At 35.8% G+C, this 19,835-nt stretch overlaps 1 protein-coding gene and 1 long non-coding RNA gene across 4 annotated transcripts in view; one reads left to right on the forward strand and one right to left on the reverse strand.

Annotated features, from left to right (window-relative positions):
• The window catches only part of LOC138690526 (uncharacterized), an 85,496-nt gene that overhangs the window by 32,760 nt on the left and 32,901 nt on the right, over positions 1–19,835 (forward strand). For both annotated transcript variants that reach the window (XR_011329299.1, XR_011329300.1), the window contains exon 3: positions 8,103–8,181. This is a non-coding gene — a long non-coding RNA (uncharacterized lncRNA). The remainder of the gene's footprint in view (positions 1–8,102; positions 8,182–19,835) is intronic.
• MRTFB (myocardin related transcription factor B) overlaps positions 1–19,835 on the reverse strand; it is an 85,150-nt gene that overhangs the window by 26,921 nt on the left and 38,394 nt on the right. For both annotated transcript variants that reach the window (XM_069809972.1, XM_009927633.2), the window contains 5 exons: positions 5,257–5,322; positions 2,723–2,778; positions 2,078–2,153; positions 843–1,004; positions 95–279 (listed from right to left, as the gene is read on the reverse strand). In XM_069809972.1, the coding sequence (XP_069666073.1) occupies positions 95–279; positions 843–1,004; positions 2,078–2,153; positions 2,723–2,778; positions 5,257–5,322 (545 nt within the window). The remainder of the gene's footprint in view (positions 1–94; positions 280–842; positions 1,005–2,077; positions 2,154–2,722; positions 2,779–5,256; positions 5,323–19,835) is intronic.

Here is a 19,835-nt window from a genome sequence, read left to right on the forward strand (position 1 = left end):
TGTATTCATTCCATGTGAAACTATGCCCCATTTCTATAGTGCCAGACCAAAGAACATACTGTGAAGATTTTGTTTCAACATTTAAAAACTCTACCTGTGTTGACGTAGTAGCAGTTGGTGTTACTGGTGATGGTGAGTCACTTGTTTTTGGCTCACCAGGGGAAGCTGCTGAACCCTGGGATTCTTGGCTGGCTGGCTGATCTGGTGATAAAGCATCACTGCTGTCTTCATCAAATGAATAATCATCCAAAGCTTGAGGATAATTTTCTTGTCCAACTGCTAGAATGTTTACAAAGAAACAAGCAAAACAATTTTTTTTTTTAGTTACACAAATTAAATTTAGACATTGGTGGCAGAATTAGCTAATTGCTGGAAAATTACCAGTTTTCAGCACAATCTAAACATACGGCACATAAGTATTTATTGTGTTTTTAATATAATGACAGCCATATTAAATCATATTCAAGGAATTGATAAAACTAAGTGCATAGCAGAAGCTGTTTTAATAAGAGATTAAAAGGTATGTTCAACATGCGGAGTGCACACAGACACCTATGACAGATTGAGTAATGTCTACGTTTGGTTATTTTGTAATAATTTTTATTAAGAAGCAAGCCTTTTCAAAGACAGTATTATACTCCAACTATATAATTCTAACTTAGTTTTAAATAAAAATAGGATAACTTCAATTAAATGATGACCGAGTTTAGGACTCAGAAGCTGAAAGAATAAGTAGTAATAAACTTTGTTTTCTTCTAGTGAACTTTACCCTCAAGAGTTAAATTATTATTTTTCACAATGCCATATAGATAACAGATAGAAGCTGTGGGACTTCTACTTGCCTATAATAGCTTCTTTAACACTGGAATCTACAGGAAGAATATTTTTTTCTACCAGTTCCATAGGGCCAGGCCTCTGAGCAATCTTCTCATTCAGATCATCTGCCAACCGAGCTCTCTTCAGTTTCATCTGAGTGGCTTGTAGTGAAGGCTCTGCGAAGGTCTCTAAAAAGATAAATTGATTTGAATACTCTGTTCTATCTTTTCTCCAATTTCATGACAAACAACATTGTCTTGTCTTTGCAATAACTATGCCACTTTTATCAAAAGCAGGCAAGTATTATTCTGAAAATTCTCAAATAACCAAAATAAGATTATATGAGTAGATATTGTTCATCCCCATGATCATGTTTTTCTATAAATATAACCTCTTTTTTAACATCAGTAATACTTTTGGTGAACATTTGTATAATGTCCAACAATAAAGCAGGGAATATAAAATAAATGCTAATTATAATCTGAAGACAGCATTTGCCACTCTAATGTTTTACCAGTGTGAGCTATGGTAAAAGTTTAATTAATCCATTGATTTTTGGATTCTCTCTTGACAAACATCTTAAAAACTTTACCTTTAAAAATAGCTTCTAGCACAATTTTGGGTCTTCAAAATTGTATTTCAATGAAAATACAGAGATAGTCTGTCAATACAAATGTGATCTATCAATATGGAGACTCCTATCTGGGTTTGGTATCAAAATGCATGTTTTGAAATCTGATGGCTATTAAATTGACTTGGATTATAGTTATTTGGTAATTTCTTTATTTGTTGAGATTATGGTAAAACACAGTAATTCAGCCCCATTCATAAAAAGACTACTGTTCCAAATGACCTGAGCAACAAGGAAAGTAACAAGGCAGGGTAAAAGTCAAGTTTGTTTGGGGAGGAGGTGATGGACGAAAAGTACAAGGCTGTCAGGTTATTTTAGGGTACGAGTAGAAATTGAAGCAATGTGTACACTACATGTACATATACCATGGTATAATTAACATTATAGAATAAAAGCAATATGCAATTGCAAATATGTACATAGTTGAGAATACTTTCACTGCCATAGATGTATCTATTACTATACAGGACTAGAATACAGATCACAACAGACACTCCAGAAGGAGAGAAACAGAGCATATAAACCTTAAGAAATAATTCATATCAAAGCCTAATTCAGCTAGAAAACCGAGCATATAACCAAAGTTCCTTCTAATAGCAGCTCAAAAGGTACATACAGCTGGGTACATACCTTCGAGGATGTGCATTCTGACCAGCTCAGACCGGTCCGGCCTGCTGCGAATCTTGTGCTTCAAAAAATTTTCAGTCTTTAAAGAAATGAGGAAATAGCATTAACTACTGTTTACTAGAAAAATCGAAGTAGTTTGATAGATCACTGATGTCCAATCAATGAATATTTGCAGTTGCATTCAGACAGGTGGACATTGCTGTTAGAACATGGGCAGTAGAGGGGTTTGTTTTGTTTTGTTCTGCTTTTCTATCAGTTAAGCAGTGCTAATGAATTTCTGTCTTCCCCAAACAAGTTGTGAATGTTTCTGGATTTGATCCCATACCACCACAGAAAATCACAATAGTATAGATCTGCTGCAGAAATACTGCACAAGCGTAATTTACCCAAGTATCCTATACTTAACTGGAGGTAACTATGTATTATGCTATGACTGTAAGTTTATTGCCCCACCACGATCTGTGAAGGATTAAGGAAGTTCCTCTCAGATTTGATACCAATATTTTATTTTAATGTATTCTTCCAAGATAAAAGCACATGTTATTACTGTAATGGTAATAATTTTTTCATGCACTCAGAGAATTTAGTATCGCATACAACTGATATCTATTTTCAGCTGTTAACAACAAGTTACACAAAGTGGTTTACCCTGGCTCGCTCCAGGCTCTTTATCTGCTCATGGAATGCAGCTGGACTTTTCAAAGCTGTGAAGGGAGAGTAAGAGTTAAATTGACAGGAAGTGATTTCCAAAAGAAATATCCTAATCAGTATGTGTATATGGGTTTTTAACACTATCTGAGTTGCATTTGCATCTGACCAGGCTTACATTTGACTAATCCTAGTTGTATTCACTTATATTTAACAGAGATGAGCAACACTCCTAGACAGAATACTTGGAATATTTGATTTTAACAGATATTATGATGTAACAGTTAAATTTTTCACTATGTACACCGGGGTCTATTTACCAAAACTGTTCCACAGTAGAAATTTTATGAGGTAAGGTTCACAATGCCAAAATACTGTTTCATTTATTCCACTGTATTTACTATCTGTCTATACCTCATACTTGCTGTTACTAGAGAGAACTGGACAGTCCCTTAAAAACTATTTGTGCTGATTTTTTAAAAAAAATTGTAAAAGCCCCAGATGTTCAGATTAGAAAACAGAATGATGGTTAGCTGCTAAATAGCCAAAAAGAGTAAAAAACACTATTCAGCTAGAAATAATATGAATTGTAGAGTGCTTCACCTCAGTTGGATTGTTCAAAGGAAGTGAAATGGCAGCAGGCATAATCCATCTTATTCGCCACACTTTTGGCAGAAATAAGATACTGCAAAACACAATCTTTAACACTTTCTGACAGTTCCAAAGTTTTTTACCAGGTTTCACTCAAAAAGAAACAGATCATTCCGTTCTTGAAGATGATCAACACTACGGACCTCAGAAGGTGAAGATGCTTTAGCAAAGCAATCTGAAGTCTGCTGTATACTCAGAAACCTTCAAGAAGAGATCAGCTTTAAGATACTGTGCTTTCAGGCTAGAGTTCACCAGTGCACACTGGGCTATTTATAACTTGACATAATTTTGATATGTGGGGTTTTGTTTGTTTTAAGAAACATCACATTTCACAGTTGAATCTTTTGACAACTTGGACCTATTATCTTGAAGCTGGTCTCATCCCACACTATCCACTTAGGGATTCACGATGCTTCCTGCGCACCCCTCATTCTGAGGCCAGGCTGATCTCCAAAACAAGTCAGAAGACCTTATACTAAATAATTATAGTCACTGGGAGCCCAAGTGGAGGAACACCAAAACACCTCTAAGGAAAGAATTAACTGCAGTTGAATGCTAGGCCACTAAATATCCACATTCAGGAGGACTTTCTTGTGATTCCTAAATTGATTTTAGGTATCGTAAGTGTTGCTGCTGCAACAACCATCATCTCTAACAGACTGAAATCAATAACGGAGAAAATGGACTCTGGCAATAAAGTGCAGTTGCATAAAGCATGCCAATTACTTACTTTCAAAATACAAGTGCTGTGAGCTCAGACATACATATGTAACAAATATCCAAATTTACAAACATTATTTGCTTGTCAAAGCAGTATGATCTCCAATTAAATTCCAGTGGTAGAACAAAGTTAGAGATAAAAATGATTTACTGAAGAACTGATAACTTCTTGCATAGCTATCAAGGATGGTAGGTAGCCAGGCGAAAGAGTCAGAAGGTCAGCATTACAGAATTCTGAAATCATAAATACGTCTCCAACTGTATTTATGAACTTGGTGATGTTGCTGCCTTAGTGAGACACTTCACACTAAGGTGATCAGCAGCAACTTAACTCTTCCAAAGAAGCATCTCAAGGCATTAGTTTAATTTTTATCACTATATAGTCTTTGTTTTGGTAAAGAATACAAAACTCAACACCAATTTGGACAGTTTTCCAGATGTGGCAAGTTGATCACGAACTTCTGGCAACTGGAAAAAATGTTCTAAAACCAAAAAAATTTTCAAAAAAACCCCAAACGCATAAACACACACACACACACACGCACAAAAACCCAACCACAAAAAACAAACAAAAAACCAAAGCCTCTTCTCATATCCTTGGAAGGTATTCATACTTGAAAAGAAAGGCCTAGGCACAGAAGCTTCTGCATTAGGTCACATGATGCAGTGTACAACACCTAGCCTAACCCACTGCCTCATGTCCTGTAACATCACAGCTACCATCATGCAGGATTCGATGCAGAAGATCTATCTGTTGGTGCATAAGTCACAACTTCTATGTGTCCTTTGTTTTTGTTTAGCAACCCTTGCCATCCTACTCTTTAAAGACTGCTGGCTTTGTTATTGATGTCTGCTCCCTTATATAATTCAATTTATTTCAGTAAGATTAGTCATAATTTAAAGAGAGAAAATAAAAGGAGAATCAGACTATGTCTGCAAATACTTGCCTTTTCATCACAATAGCTATTTTAACTGCAACCTTTGCTCAGCATGATGAATTTACTTCATGCTCATTTAGATTACCAAAAGGATCCTACAAGTCTTTTCAAATGATAAAGTTATTTTTCATGATTCTCACAGAAATGCTTATCTTCATTATTTTATATATTCAGTTCATAATTAATACAGTATAGTAACACAAATTACTAGAAATAATGACTTACGTGGCATGATGCCCTGGTCCACCAGCTGTTCTCGTGTCCGTCTTTGTTGTAGCCTCAGCTGAAGTACTGACAAAAGAAAACAATCATTCATTCATATGTAAGCATACTATCCTTCTGAAAGTACAAAAATGCTATTCAAAAGATACCAAGTATTTCAACTTTAGGAATATTTTTTCTATATGTATTCAGACCTGACAGTAACCTCTAAGACACCTGTCATTAAGGATCAACTGCTAACATCGTTTGGAGTGACTGCTTCCAATCCCTAGCTATATTGTTTGCTGCTTTTTGGTCACATCTGATAAAGGGACTGTATTTCATACATACATCCACTTTTCCTATCAACTAGGCCTCATAAGATGTATTAAGTATACATCTAAATCTACGATTTATTTTTTTTTTCCCCTTGTAACATTATTCTTAGATAATAGAATCAAGAAAACATAGTGAGGTATAAAGAGTTTATACCATAAACTACAACACATAATGATTGTATAGCCTTCTTACATGTCTTAAACTAACTTAAACATGACTGCACTATGTTGAAATAGAGATTCTGTTTTCAGAGCATTTTAAAAGAAAAGCTGTATGTGTTTTGTTGATCATTTTTCCTTAAGGATTTTTTTTTTTAAATATAAAGTCTTATTGTACATTTAAATAAATCTTGCTGACACACAAGAAACTGAAGAGAAGCCAGATTTTACCTGGCTTATTTAAAAACACCAAAAAAGTCATGCAATCAGGAACAGACCTCACCCTCTCTCCAAACATCAGAAAATGCTGTTTTCCTGATTAATTGAGATATGTGTTATCACAATTATTTAAAGGACCAAATAAATCCAATACTGTCAAATTTGGAAAACCTGTTTACAGTTTCAGAAGTAACTTCTTACGTTTCATTACATTTAATAAAGTGTACAAAGAATCTCATCTTATTGTTACTGTAAGAATAACCAATGTGAGACATTAAATACTATACCAGGAACTGCACAAAACCCAGGGGAGGACATAGACATAAAGGCCTTTTTTGTAAATGTTCCCACAGAAAAAAAAAAAAAGAAGTTAAAAAAAAAAGTAGTTGTTTGTTTCTTCTATTGTTCTCTTCCCCTTGCTTCTGTATCAATTTATCACAGTGCTTCATTGTTTCTTAGACACATATAGGCATTACCCTAATGTGAAATTTCATCTTTTGAACAAAAGGTGGTCAAGATGCTTGGTCAAGAAAAAATATATTAAAGATGTAATATTTACAGTCTTAAATTCTGCCTTGATAGATTATTATGGATGTACAATTATGACATGCTATTCCCATTCTGTTTCACAAGGAAGCAAAACAAACTAATGCATTGTACAAAACATCAAAATGAATGTAATTTCTAAAAAATTAGGGTAAGGACAAAGTTCATTGTTTTCAGAATTTAAAAGGAACCAGCTTATTTCCTGTTCTACAGTACAGGAAGGATACTCTTCTGCCTAAAGCATTAAGACCGGGAATAGCAAGTCCTGAAAACAAGGACATTATTTTCTTGTGTCACACAAAAATTGAGAATTTAAATACAAACATTTCAGGGCTGTGGCATGACAGTTCTGTTCAGACTTAACAATATTGTTACACAAGAATTGCAAAGGACAGAGATGGGAGAATGAAAAAGTAACAACAGTAAAATGTAAATTGATGGAAAGTCATTCAAAATGTACTGGGTTCCTCTGGAAACTTGAAAATACCTGCTTTAAGTAATGAGTTGTATTTTCCAAGTAATATTAAATGACTGTAAAAAGTAAACTGAAGAATTATTTTATAATAGTTTGAATTATTTATTTTTGGTCTTGCTTAATTTCACGTGGCTCTAGGTAAGCCATGACCTCTTATGCTATCTCTTACTAGTAGATGCAAACTTGTGCTGCCTGAAGTCTTGAATGAACTCAAATTGTGCTGTTACACACTCCTTTCAGCAGCACTTCCTAGGTTGGGTTTGGCGTATGGTGTAGTGTAGCTAGCTACACACTCCCAATAAGTTCAGAGCATGGGCAGAGAAAGTTAAAATCTTTCTGCAGAAAACCACGTGGGTTTCTAAGTCCAATTGGTCTAATCTGCCCCCAAAAATGCAGGTAAGTGTGTGCAGACACACATTTATGCAACCGTACGCCCAACTTTAAAAATCCACCAGCTTTATACAAGTAAGTGTGAATTAAGAAAAAAAAACCCCAACCATATTGGGTCAGAACTTAGCCGTACAGAAAACAAAGAAATGCACATTTCAATGGAAATTAATTTTAAGCATCCGATATAATTTTACAATGTTAAGCTGCTTTCCCTGGGGCTACTTCTAAGCACTAGCACAAAGCACTGAGAAATTCACTAACTGCTGTGGTGTTTACAGGAAAGCAAAAAACTCTGACATGTTCTTGTTTTGGATTCTCTTGCTTGTAAAATCAAGAAAGCTCAGAGTTAGTCATAAAACTAAATGGGCAACCCCTTCAAAAATCTTAAATAAGTTTTACCCATTCAAATGATGTAAGAAGAAATTTATAAACAGCATGGCAAGACTACTGTATTTCAGACCCAATATTTTTGGTCTTGAGTAGATTAAAACTTGACTTTCTTCTGTTCTTCACTCAAACTTTGCTTCCTTTTACACAACTAGGAAGCCATGGAAAAGGTTGAAAAGCTCTGAAAAGTGTCCTGCTCTGGGCAGGAACCTCATCCATGCTATACAGCTGTATTTGGTCCAAATTTACACCATACTTAAATGTGGCTTTCTTGGAACACTAAACATGCTACAAATGTGTCTACCAAATCTTTTACCTAGTTACAAGTCAGTTTTAAACATATGCGTCTATTTCAGGCTTAAGGTCTTCAAAAAAAATGACCTGCTCCAACATCAGTTATGTCCAGGGTAGAGCTGATATAGATCATCAGACACAGTAAGTAAATCAGAATTAGTATTTTTTTCAATTCCATCACCTGGAACACAGTGGATAAACAAGCAAGTGCTGGTAATATTACAGCAGGTGCAGGAACGTTATCACTGATGCGAGTCATCTACCAACATATGATAGACAAGTCATCTATTAAGAAAAAAATGTATTTGTGGTACATGGTATTTCTGATTTCTAATATGGTTTTTACTCAGACTTTCTTTTTTACTTTATCATAAATCCCATTTTGTAGGTGTAGCTGGTTCAGCTACAGCTACCTAAGCATTGCTAGTATAGTGCTTTCAAATATTAGTAAACCGAAGTGGGAAAGTTAAACAACTTTGAAATTGACCTTCACACTATAGAATGATCACGCTGTTTTGCAGCGTTGATGGTAACAATTTGAAAGCCCTCACTAATTCACCAATTTGGACAGCTGGCTAAATGGGAGAATTATTTTGTAGGAAGTGCATTCACCATCTGCTCTATGAAACCTACTACAGACAACAGATACTTGTTCTTCATCTTATCTGACTTTACTTTTTTAAAGTTCTAAAGTAGTATCACTGCAATCTCAAATGTGATGTGCAAAGTCTTTGTGCAGGAAAACATAGCTTGACAGTGTTTTTGTAAGAAATTAGTTTAACTGTTAAAATTACATATAAAGGGGTGCAGTTTTATCAGAAATTTATTATTTATTAATTAAGCTGGCTTTCCCAGATCCAGATATTGACATGACTCTCAGACCACAGCTTTTCATCTTTCATATGAAAAGGATCAGACTTCTCTGTGGCATTCCACTACACCAAGACAGACAGTGCTCACTGTTAGGTCATACAGTTGCATTGGACAGTCTGAACACATCCCACCAGTTCAGCAATTATTGCATTTCAAGTTTTCATTGGCAAGTTTGTGGGAGAAAAAGTCGTGAAGGCCTCACACTGCACTTTGCCAATGCAAGTAAGCTAAATAACCACTGCAAAGCTTCTAATACGTATTTCCTTATATTCCCCTAAAGTGTACTTTAGAAAGAGTCTGTCTGAGGTACATTCAGCTGCTGAAACTTCTCTTGGAAAACAAACAAACCAACCAACCACCCCACAAACAAAAAAACCCTCAAAAAACAGTGTACCAAAGTTTCTGTTCAAGGTCCTGTTTTGAACCCTCTTTCGACAGCACTAGAAACATACTATGTGTGTGTCCAAAGAAGGAGGACACTTTGAACACTGTGAGCACGCTGGTACAGACTCGTTGAGTGCGATGCAGTTCCTGGAGCTCCCCATATGTGCCATCCAGTGTGATGTGCATCAGAAAGTGGGAAAGGCTGTGCCTCCCTCTGACATCACGCTTGCACTCAGCCCTACACCACAGAAGCATCAACACTGTAAAAACGTAGCCCAGTAGATGTGTTACTTATGTTTGCAGCTGATGCGATTTCTGTCAGTTCCTGAAAATTAATGCTGCTTGGCCATGGCCATGATAGGTGCTATTTGCCCAGGAAATGGGGGAGGGAGACTAAAATAAATCTAATCAGCAAAAAATCGTGGTAAGAATGTAGGTAGCTTATCTCTTATTTTCCAACTGGTTTCAACTGATTCTTTAATGAACATTAATTCCAAATGTAGATAATGGGAAACTCTGCTACATAATTTATGAATTTATTGTATCTATGATTTGTGGCTTCAATTATGATCAGATATTTGGCTTAAGCTTTGCAGAAAGAGTAAAAACTGACCCATACCCTACACAATGTATAGTCTAATAAGAGAATATGCAGTGGAGTATAGCAGAAGGATGAGAAGAACAGTAAGAACGTACCTGCTCATAAACCATATGCACTCAGGTGTGAAGCTTTAGCATATTTTAGCAAATATATCTATAATATACTTATTGTCTCTCATAACACTACTTGTCTACCCATCATCTCTTAACCTACGCTGGACATCACAAAGCAAATAAGGGATGATGTTGAAGCTGTCCCATGTGTATCTGGACAAGTCATAAATATGTGGAAGTACTGAAAAGAAGGTGCAGTTACTCATTAAATAGTTATTAAATAACTATCAGGAACTTATATATTACACAGTGAAGAAAAGACAGCCTGTAGCATGACTAATAGGGAAGCACTGCAGGGAGAATACTAAAGAAGAGATGACTCATAGTTAGAAAGATGGTGTAAGAAGATAATCATTGAATATTTTGACTTGATCAGAGCAAGGAGGTTAAGCAGAAACAAAGTTGGATGAAAACCAGATGTTTGCTTTTGCAAACAACTCCAGAATTAAGAAGGTTAAAAAAAGTTTTGTGTCTGATTTTTGTTTAAATAGTGAGCAGTTGAATGTGTTATTAAAGAAAAGTTTCTAAATAGAAAGTCATTGTGAATAAAAAAGCTAAATATATTATTTTAAAAAGTTGAAAAGCTGAAAAAAAGTTTTGCTTTTCCAAAGCAAACAGATTGGGAAAAAGCTAATATTTATATCTCAATAAGAGACATAAGGACTTAAAATACTTTTAGCTCCCACAGTGACAAAAAGTAAGAAGCAGAGACGTTTCTAAGGAAGAAATGGTAACACGTGTACATGAGTTGCATAGCTACATCTAGTCAAAGAAGATACTTGGTTTACAGGTCTGCTACAGTCAGTAATGACCTTTATATTGTCATTGTAGTTAGACAGACTGAGCCCTACAACTGAGCAGAAACAAGTTACAGACAGACTTGTATCTTTATACTGGAGATGAACCTGAAGTGGGTAGAAAGGAAGGGAATAAGAATGAGGTTTGTGAAAAGCTTAAAACGAAATGGGGACCCACAGAAAGCAGCTCAAAGAACAGCCAGAAAGATAGGGAAGATGGGAGTCACAGAAACTAAATCACAAGTTTTCAATAAGGAAAATGGGATGAAATTATCTTCAAAGAGAAGAATAAATGATGTGAGAAACCCTCTATAGACTAGAATGCAGGTTGGTTTAAATCTGATGTAATTTAATCTAATACAGACTTTGCTTATCATATATACAGAAATCCATACAGCAAGAGATTTCTGAACAGTCAGTAACACAAAAGAGGTAAATCTAATAAGGATGGATGAGCTAGGACATACCTTCCAAAAAATCTAAAACCCACTGTGGCATTAGCCAAAGTTCTTACACTGTACTATTTGTTCTTGTGTTTTGGGGTTTTGTTTTTTCTTTATTACAAAGAACGGTTTACAGACAAACCAGCATGGAATCTGGGGAAGGGAGAATTCAAGACATGAGGTACTACAAAACAAAGTTCCTCATGGGGTGGTACTTACTCAAACACTGTGTTTAACGATTGTTCTTATTGGGGTAAATGCATTCAGCTTGTTGCCTGATAGTTTACCTCTCACTTTTACACTTGCGCAGGCAGTTACCTGCATAACATCTAAAATCATAGAAGATGATCTCCAAAATAAAGGCCCAGAACTGACAAAGATTTAGATATGATAATACACTATTAATGTCAGTAATACTGTTCCTCATATTTGAAGTGTATGTGCAAAAGAAGGGCTACGTTAACATGACTGAGCAAATCTAGTTGCTAAAAACTGACACAAAATATTTTGCACTTCACATTATCTGGCAGGAATCCCCCTTCACACCACTGCAACTGTAAGAAATTGTCTTTGAACTGCTTCTGAATAAAAGCCACGCACAGAGAGGTCAGTCAAACTCCTGTGTTGACTGAAGGGGAAAGACAGGTATTCTTTTTTATTTCCAAGTCAGTGTATGATTTTAAGATTAACACCAGGTGAAGAGATTCCAGAATTTCCATGTGTTTTCTTCAGTCAATAAAATGATCATTAAATCTTATATAGCTTATTTAATACTTACTGACAAAACCAAAAAGCATAATCCCTCCTCACAATAAGAACATCTGGTTATCTGACTCTCATCAAGTCAGTAGAAGTCTTCTGACTTCACTGGAGGTATAGATTTTTCACCACCTGAAAAACTGAGTGCCAGAGGCTGGTGCTCCCACTCTTAGAGTTTCTTCCAGTGTTAGCATATCAGGGAATCAACACTTCTATATGCAAGGGAATGGAGATGATGGTACAAAAAGGAGAGGTTATCTGTTAACCAATGCACTTTATTATTTTGAAACTTACATATAGCAGTAAATTTTATAAAGTTAATGGCCTCTCTTTTCAAACAGTGAGTACTGTTCAGGTTCACATACACTATGCCCTAAAGGGGCATAAAGATTAAGAATAACCAAAACAAGCAGATCCTCAATAGCTTGCTACAGCGCTGTGCTGGTTTGAATGCAAGAAAGTTGGCACAAATAGGCACTTATGCAAGTACACATCACATTCTGTGTAAGACCCTTTGAAAGGTAAGAAACACAGAGCAGTCCAGTCAGGTCTTACTCAGGGTGGATGGTAGAATAAGTGAAAATAAAAGTGTATTATTAAATCACTTAGAACAAACAGCTGTTATCAAAGTTGAGCAAGTGATTTCTGTCACAAATCTGTGATTTCTATCCTATGGAAAAGATGTCTCAAAGTAGCGCTATATAATCACAAGCACTGGAATGTAAAGAGGCCAAAAATAAATTGATAGTTGTCCTGCAGGAACAATGCTATCTACACCGATTGACAAGCTTTCACCACTGCTTCTTGTCTTGAAAAAAACCCAGAACTCATACTGTGCACAGTTCCAGCCCTAATAATTCCACATCTAACACAGTTAATTACATATCCTATTAATTGAAAATCAAATTTAATATTTTATAGAAGGTACTATGAAATGGCAAATAGTTGTTGCCATTTAACAATTACACAGATGAAACAGACACTAAACCATCGAGAAGGCATTCATTAGACTGCAAACGGTTCGTTCAAATGACAGCAAGAAGAAAAATGATGCATCAAGATTTTATGTTCTGCATGTAATCATCTATCCAAAGTTAAAATCCAGTGGATATTAGCTATTTAAGCCCTTAAAACTGCAAATAAAAATGGGAAAATGTAATGTCCAACATTCCTGCATACTCCCTTGGAAATTTCCAAGAGCCTAGAAACTCCAGTGCAGGCTGCTAGGCTGGCTGCCATGGAAACAGACAGTGCTGGAAATAGGGCCGTTTCCTTTAAATTAAAAGCTGTTACACAGAAAGCCTCCCTTTCTTCCTGCCAGCTTAAAACAGCTTTTATGCAGCCAAGGTCTCTAACATGTTGAGGTTGAAACACAGAGCAATAGATGTTAACAGACGTTCTAGTTGCAGTGAAGCGCGGCTGCAGGAGATGAACTATTCTATTGTATCCTCCAGCTGAAGTCATTTATAACTAGTTATTTGCATCAGGACTATAACATTAATATAAGTATATGAACAGCAGGGTGGCAGTAAAGTAGAAGAGAGTATTTTATCAGATGGTAGGTGGACTATACAAGTGATCTAAGCATTGGCTTTGTATTAGAATTCTGGACCAACCTCACAGCACAGGGCGAGTTACAGAATTGCAGAAATTGAGTATCAAGTACTTAACGCTGCCTCTTTCAGTTGTTACCCTTGCACCCCCAAACTCCATCTGCTTGGACTTAAAAGTTTATATGGCATTTTCTAAACAGTGTTATTTACACTAAGTTAATTTTCCAGAGACAGATGTTTTGCTTTCTCCTGAGTTGCGATTGTTTCTCCCTCAGCTCTATATGGGGTGTTGTACTCTATTAGTAATTCATTAAATGCATTATTGAGACAAAACCAGTTAATCTTTTCAACTAATATTTGTTCTGTGAATAAAACTAAAAATTTAATAAACCGAATGTTTTGTATAGTAAGTAGAAAAAAGAGCAGGTGCTATGCAAGGTACACATTTCAGGAAGGTTATGGAATATGGTAACCAGCTTGGACCTGGCATTACTCATTCCACACGTGTCCAAAGTCAGAAATTTGGTAACGTAGCATTCCTTTCATTTATATGGCATGTCAAAGAACGAAGGAAGGAGAGGGAAAAACCATGAAAATATTTAGCTACCTGTAATTTGTTGGAAGTGATTCTAAATAAGTTACCCAGCATTTTAAAGATAAAATGCATTTAAAATCGTGGTACTTGCCTCCCACCAGCCTGAAGATGGTGATACAGTATGTTAAATACTCTCAGTTTTAACTCAAAAATAATTCATCATTAAAGAAATCAGACATCATCTAAACATGAGTGAATATGTTATATCGGGTTCAGTCTTCAAAATTTTCACATATGCCAGGTTATCATTTAAAAAAAGAAAGTATTTTACTTATTTTTACTTGGTTTTATAAAAAAATTCCTTACTTATTTTTATATACTTTTCATGTTCTTTTTTCCATTATTGTATATGTGATTTTTCTGCTAAGACTATACCCAAAATAATTAAGAAAAGTGAAACAGCCTCTGATGCATACTCATTTTAAGCAATTATTCAGTCATACTTTTGTTTCAGCTTAGAAATGTTCTGGATAAATGTAAAGCATGTGAATGGAGACTGAGGGCCATTTCAGATAATCTCTTCAGAATTCTGGAGGGAAACCCTGCAGGACTTCCAAATCTTTTAAATTATACCACTGTGATTTAAAGCTTTTGTCTGTAAGCCAGTAATGATGTACACATAACTCTTTCCAGAAGTAACATCATCATAGTGAAAGTAGAAAATGAAAAGCTAGATGGGAAAGATAGCTAAATGTAAACTTAACATTTAAAACAAAAATATAAAGCATAACAATATCATCAGCTGAGAAGCTTAAATGACTAGGGTATAGGACAATCTGTATTGTATCCTATTGCTATGGAACACGTTGCTTAGAAACAAGCCAGAACATACACGAGCCTCCAAACAAATTACCAGAATGTCTGCTGGGATGAATATATATATATATATATATGTAAAAAGCATAATCTATAATTTTCACAGTTCCGTTTATATCTTCAAAATGAGAAAAATCACTACCATCTTGGGTGGAAAGTCTGAATCAACTAAAGCTTACATTTCAAGTATTCTGTAAAATTGCGTACCTTACATGTATTAACAATAATTACATTTTCTAAATCTACAAGTATTCCTCTGCTTAGTACAGTCTTATGATTTTTTAAAAAATAATTTGCATTTCCTCAAATACTACTATCAGCCAAGAAGTGTTCTGTCAGGGGACTCAGGAAACTTGGGTTTAAATTCTGCATCTACTGCGGACTTGCTTTGTGATAATTTGGAGCATATTGTATTGAATGATGACAGATGATTTCCAGCCAAGCCCTCTCAAGGAGGTATTACCTCCATTTTCCATGCTCTTCCTAGACACAGTGGAGCGAGTAAACAAAATACATAACCAAGCAGATCCTCCGACTCATGAGATTACACATTAATTCAAAACACTGAGGAAGGTGGATTTACACTAAGATGCCTGATTGCAAACTGGGATGTAAGCAATGGCATTGTGTCAACTCTGCTATGTAGACAACAACATCTGATTTCGGCAGATGCTTGCCCAGTGGATGAGTCAGATTGCTTACAGTGACAGCAAAGTCGCTGCATTAAGAAGCACTTTGCATTAAAAAGGCTGAGGTACATACATGTTTTGTTGGACACTTTGTGAAAGGAAAGAAGAAACCTCCAGCACAGCAACAAAACACACAGTGGTTTCAGAGCGTGGTTTCATAACTTAATATGACCTAAAACAGGATTACTGATGAAAAGACAATGGTCTCTTCCTCCCTCCAACCCCAGCTGCTTCTGTTGCATCAACACTGGCAAAGACGCAGCTCATCAGGTCAGTGCTCTGATTAGGCTGAAAAGTAACACTTAAAATAAATAGTCTTCAGTAATACCTGTTCACTGATCCTACTCACTTCAGGGCTGTGTAATTACTGAAGCAAACACAAGAAAGAGGTTGGCAGTGAGCAGGGTAGGGCTGGATGAGACTACACCTACTTTCAGCAGCAGCAGTCTTAATCCTAACCTTTTATGAAACCTTTAAGAAATCTTGTAGTTGACATAGCAGGTTTCCTTAGAACTCTTGGTTAGCCACTGCTTCCTCTAATTGGATACAGATTACATACAAAATTAAATTAATACATTGTGGCCTTGGTTTATCAAAGTATTTAAGCATGTGTTTATTGTAATGGGGTTACCATATATTTATTATTCATTTAAGTGCTACTCTGAAGAAGAAATTTTTGCAGAATAAGTGCTGATTTACTTATAAGACATAAAATTATCCCACTGTCATTGACTGTTTATGGTAGATACATGAAGTTAAGAATTTTAACACAGCCTCACAGGATCAGAACACTGAATTTATAGCGCTTCCTTTATTAACTAAGACTACAGGAATAATACCTTTTTTCCCCCCAGTATTTTTCTCATTATCTGTGTCTCAAAAAACATACCCAGTAGACTGCCACTGATAAGGGGTCATAAAACCACCTCTAAACACCATATAACAAAACTTAAAAAGCTTTTTTTTAAAAAAAAAAACAAAAACAAAAAAACAACCACCAAACCCAGCAAACCAACAGTAGACTCTTAAGTCTAACATGCTACCGCAGGAGAGCAGTAGAGGTCAAGAGTATCACCAATACTGAACATGCCAGCAACAGCAGGAAATCTGTTGAAAAAAAAAAACCCAGTTCTCATGCAATATTCATTTGATTGCAAGGGAGGAAGGGAAGAAATCCTTCCTGACTAAATCTGGTAATCTGGCAAGCTATTAACCAGACAGCATGAAGATGCTTCCAGTGAGCACCTGAGAAATCCCTGTGCTTTACTCATTCCACCCTGTATCCTGTTTCTTGCACTTGCCAGTCTCCAGTTTCTCCAGTAAAATTAAAAAGCAATACAAATCCAGGAAAGAAATTATGTTTCAAGGTGGAAACAAAATTTCCCTCCTGGTTAGTTTTTTTTCCTTAAAGTAACTTGCAGGCAACTGGTAACTTTGAAGCTCAGATTCATATATGAAAAATATAGTGCAAACAAACTGGGATCCAGCCTGCTTTTAAAACCCACCTGAGATAGCACCATACTGATTTGTTTCACCAATTTAATATTGTGTCTTCAAGAGTTCTGCATGGTCATGCACTGTTGCAGGAGCTCATCAGTCTTTATATTAAAACAATTTAGGGTACAAGGCAAGACTTCATAAATTCACTTCACTCCTCAGTTAGATACTGCAGCCTGAGTATATTCCTAATGTATGCATTGTTGATCATACTAACTCTTTCTTACTAACTGTATGCACAATGATGTCCTGATTTAAGGCTTTTCACTTGAATTTTCTAAATGTTTTGGCTACTTAGTTGACTTTAGAAGTCAATGCTACAGGAAAAAGCTGTTTAGTTAGCACGGTATGGTTAGCATCAGAGCCAAAAAGTATTTTTGTTCCTTGCACATACAAAACAGATCTGATAAATCTGATAAAACAGATAAAATTAAGAACTGCTTTCACAGAACAGTCAATATGTAACAATAACATATGAGTTGTTTACAAGAAAGTAGAGTAATTAAGAGGATTTCCTCCTGTGCTATAGGATTCTATAATGTGTACCTTCTAAGAGTATTCATTAGCCTAAGCAAAGAAAAAAAAGTCATCCTTGTAATCTAACCTCCCAGTGCCCTTAATATTAATTTGCTGAAGACAGTGTTGGGATTTGTGTTTCCACCAGAAGTCTCTTTCCTTACAAAGAAATACTACTTAAAGAACTGCGCCTAACAATTACGATAAGGTACTCATTGCTGAAATAAGCACACAGTACTATCTCAGGATTTTAAGATTATAAAACCTGTACAAAATACATTATGAAGATTACATTTTTCATTTTTGCAGTTTTAACCATTCACAGATGGTATTCGTAAGTATTTTTGTGTTCTAACAAAAAAGGGTTGATGATTCAGGTGGCAAAGCCAGTCACATCATCATTTGAATTAAAGGAAAAAGAAAGGGGATGGGGGGAGAAGGGGGGAGACGGGATGACAAAAAAAGACAGAGACAGAATGCCACAAGCTAATTCAGAATATACTGTTCTGTAAAATAAGAAGTGGTTTAATGTTATTTATAGTGTTATTTAAATAGGATGAAATTAACAACTGCAACTGAATTTTTAAAAATCTACAAAATACCTGAACTACATATTTCCTAACATTGTAAACTGAAAAGGTGAAGCTCTGTTTTAGTCTCTCTAGATGCAAATCAAGCAGATTTGCAATGTTTTCAACAATTCATTCTATATAGTACAAGAAAGAAAATGCCTGTTTTTTCTAAGCTTTAGAAAGAGGAAAGGCTGGAAGAGGAGATCCTGTAGTCACTCACACTCTCAAAAAGAGGTTCATTATTTTAACTATTAGGTTGCCAAACTTAGAAGAGAGAAAAGGATAAGCAATATTCACTGGGGAAAAGTGAAAATTGAGAACAGGTATTAAAACAGAGAAAAGGAAGCAAAGATAGTGATTGTGGAAAACAATTATAACTTCTTTTATATATTGAATGATTTAAACTCTAAAATAGTCATGAATTTAGACTGGAAGAGTGTCCCATAACTGCAGGTTTTTTGCTACTCTGACAGACCATTACTATTGTAATGTACATTCTTTCATCCACTTTCTACATAACTGACATATTCAAAGACTGAAGATAATCATTATTGTGGTTACTTACTAGCCCACCTACACTACCCACCATGCTAGTTTTTTCACATCTTTCTCCCCTGTATTTCTTGGTAGCTTAGATTAGTTAGGGTTTTTTTTCCTACAGTATTGCCTACAACAGTATGCTTACTCCTCTGTCCCTCTCAACTTGCTCGCCTTCTTTCTTTGTTCCTGTGGCCCCACAGAACTTCAGATGTAGCAGCAGCAGGTTTAACTGGGCCTGTTTGGAGTTGCAAGGCAAACACCATGAAAAAGAAGCCACCATTGGCCCTTTCTCTTCGATCACTGTCTTTCAATCAGTACTCTCTTGTTGTAAAGGAAGTAGAACTGTTATGCTCTCAGCCACAGCCACGTGCATCAACACTCAACTTCTTATTATCTCTCTTTCCAATCAACAAGAAACCTTTGGTATCAGTACATTATATACAAATCAGTGTTTTCCCTAGCCCTAGCTTAGAGCCAAGTAAAAGGTTTTTTTTTAAAAATAAACTGTCAGTTGCTGAATTCAAGAATGAATATGGGCTATCTTTTCACTACTTGAAACATTATTAAGACCCAAGTTTAAAAACAAACAAAACCCCCAAACAAACTGAGCATTTAAATTCTGAGAAAGGCATGATCTCATGTAGAAGGGGGAAAAACAGCAGTCTTGCCACAACACCAAGGAAGAAATCTCTGAACCACCAGACAATCCAGAGATATCTGGAGTAAAAGCCAAGGCAGAGAGCTGTAAAAGGAAAGAAGGAATTTTGTCTACTACAAATAGTTTGTTTCCAGTTGATTAAGAACTTGGAGTTTGAGTCTTAAACTGCAAAGAGCCTGGTATGTTAAAATACATCAGTTAAACTGTTCTATGCAGGGCTGGCAGCTAACCTCAAGAGGTAGGTCTCTTCCTTCTCCTCCTTAACACCGGCCAGCTAGAAGAATACCTCCAGCTAGAATGAGTAAGACAACTTCCATTTCTCAGCAGTACTATTGCTACAGCCTAACAAATACTACTTTAAATGAATCTGGTATAGTACCATTTGTCAG

The sequence above is a fragment of the Haliaeetus albicilla genome, chromosome 22 (assembly GCF_947461875.1).
Source record: "Haliaeetus albicilla chromosome 22, bHalAlb1.1, whole genome shotgun sequence".
Lineage (NCBI taxonomy): Eukaryota > Metazoa > Chordata > Aves > Accipitriformes > Accipitridae > Haliaeetus > Haliaeetus albicilla.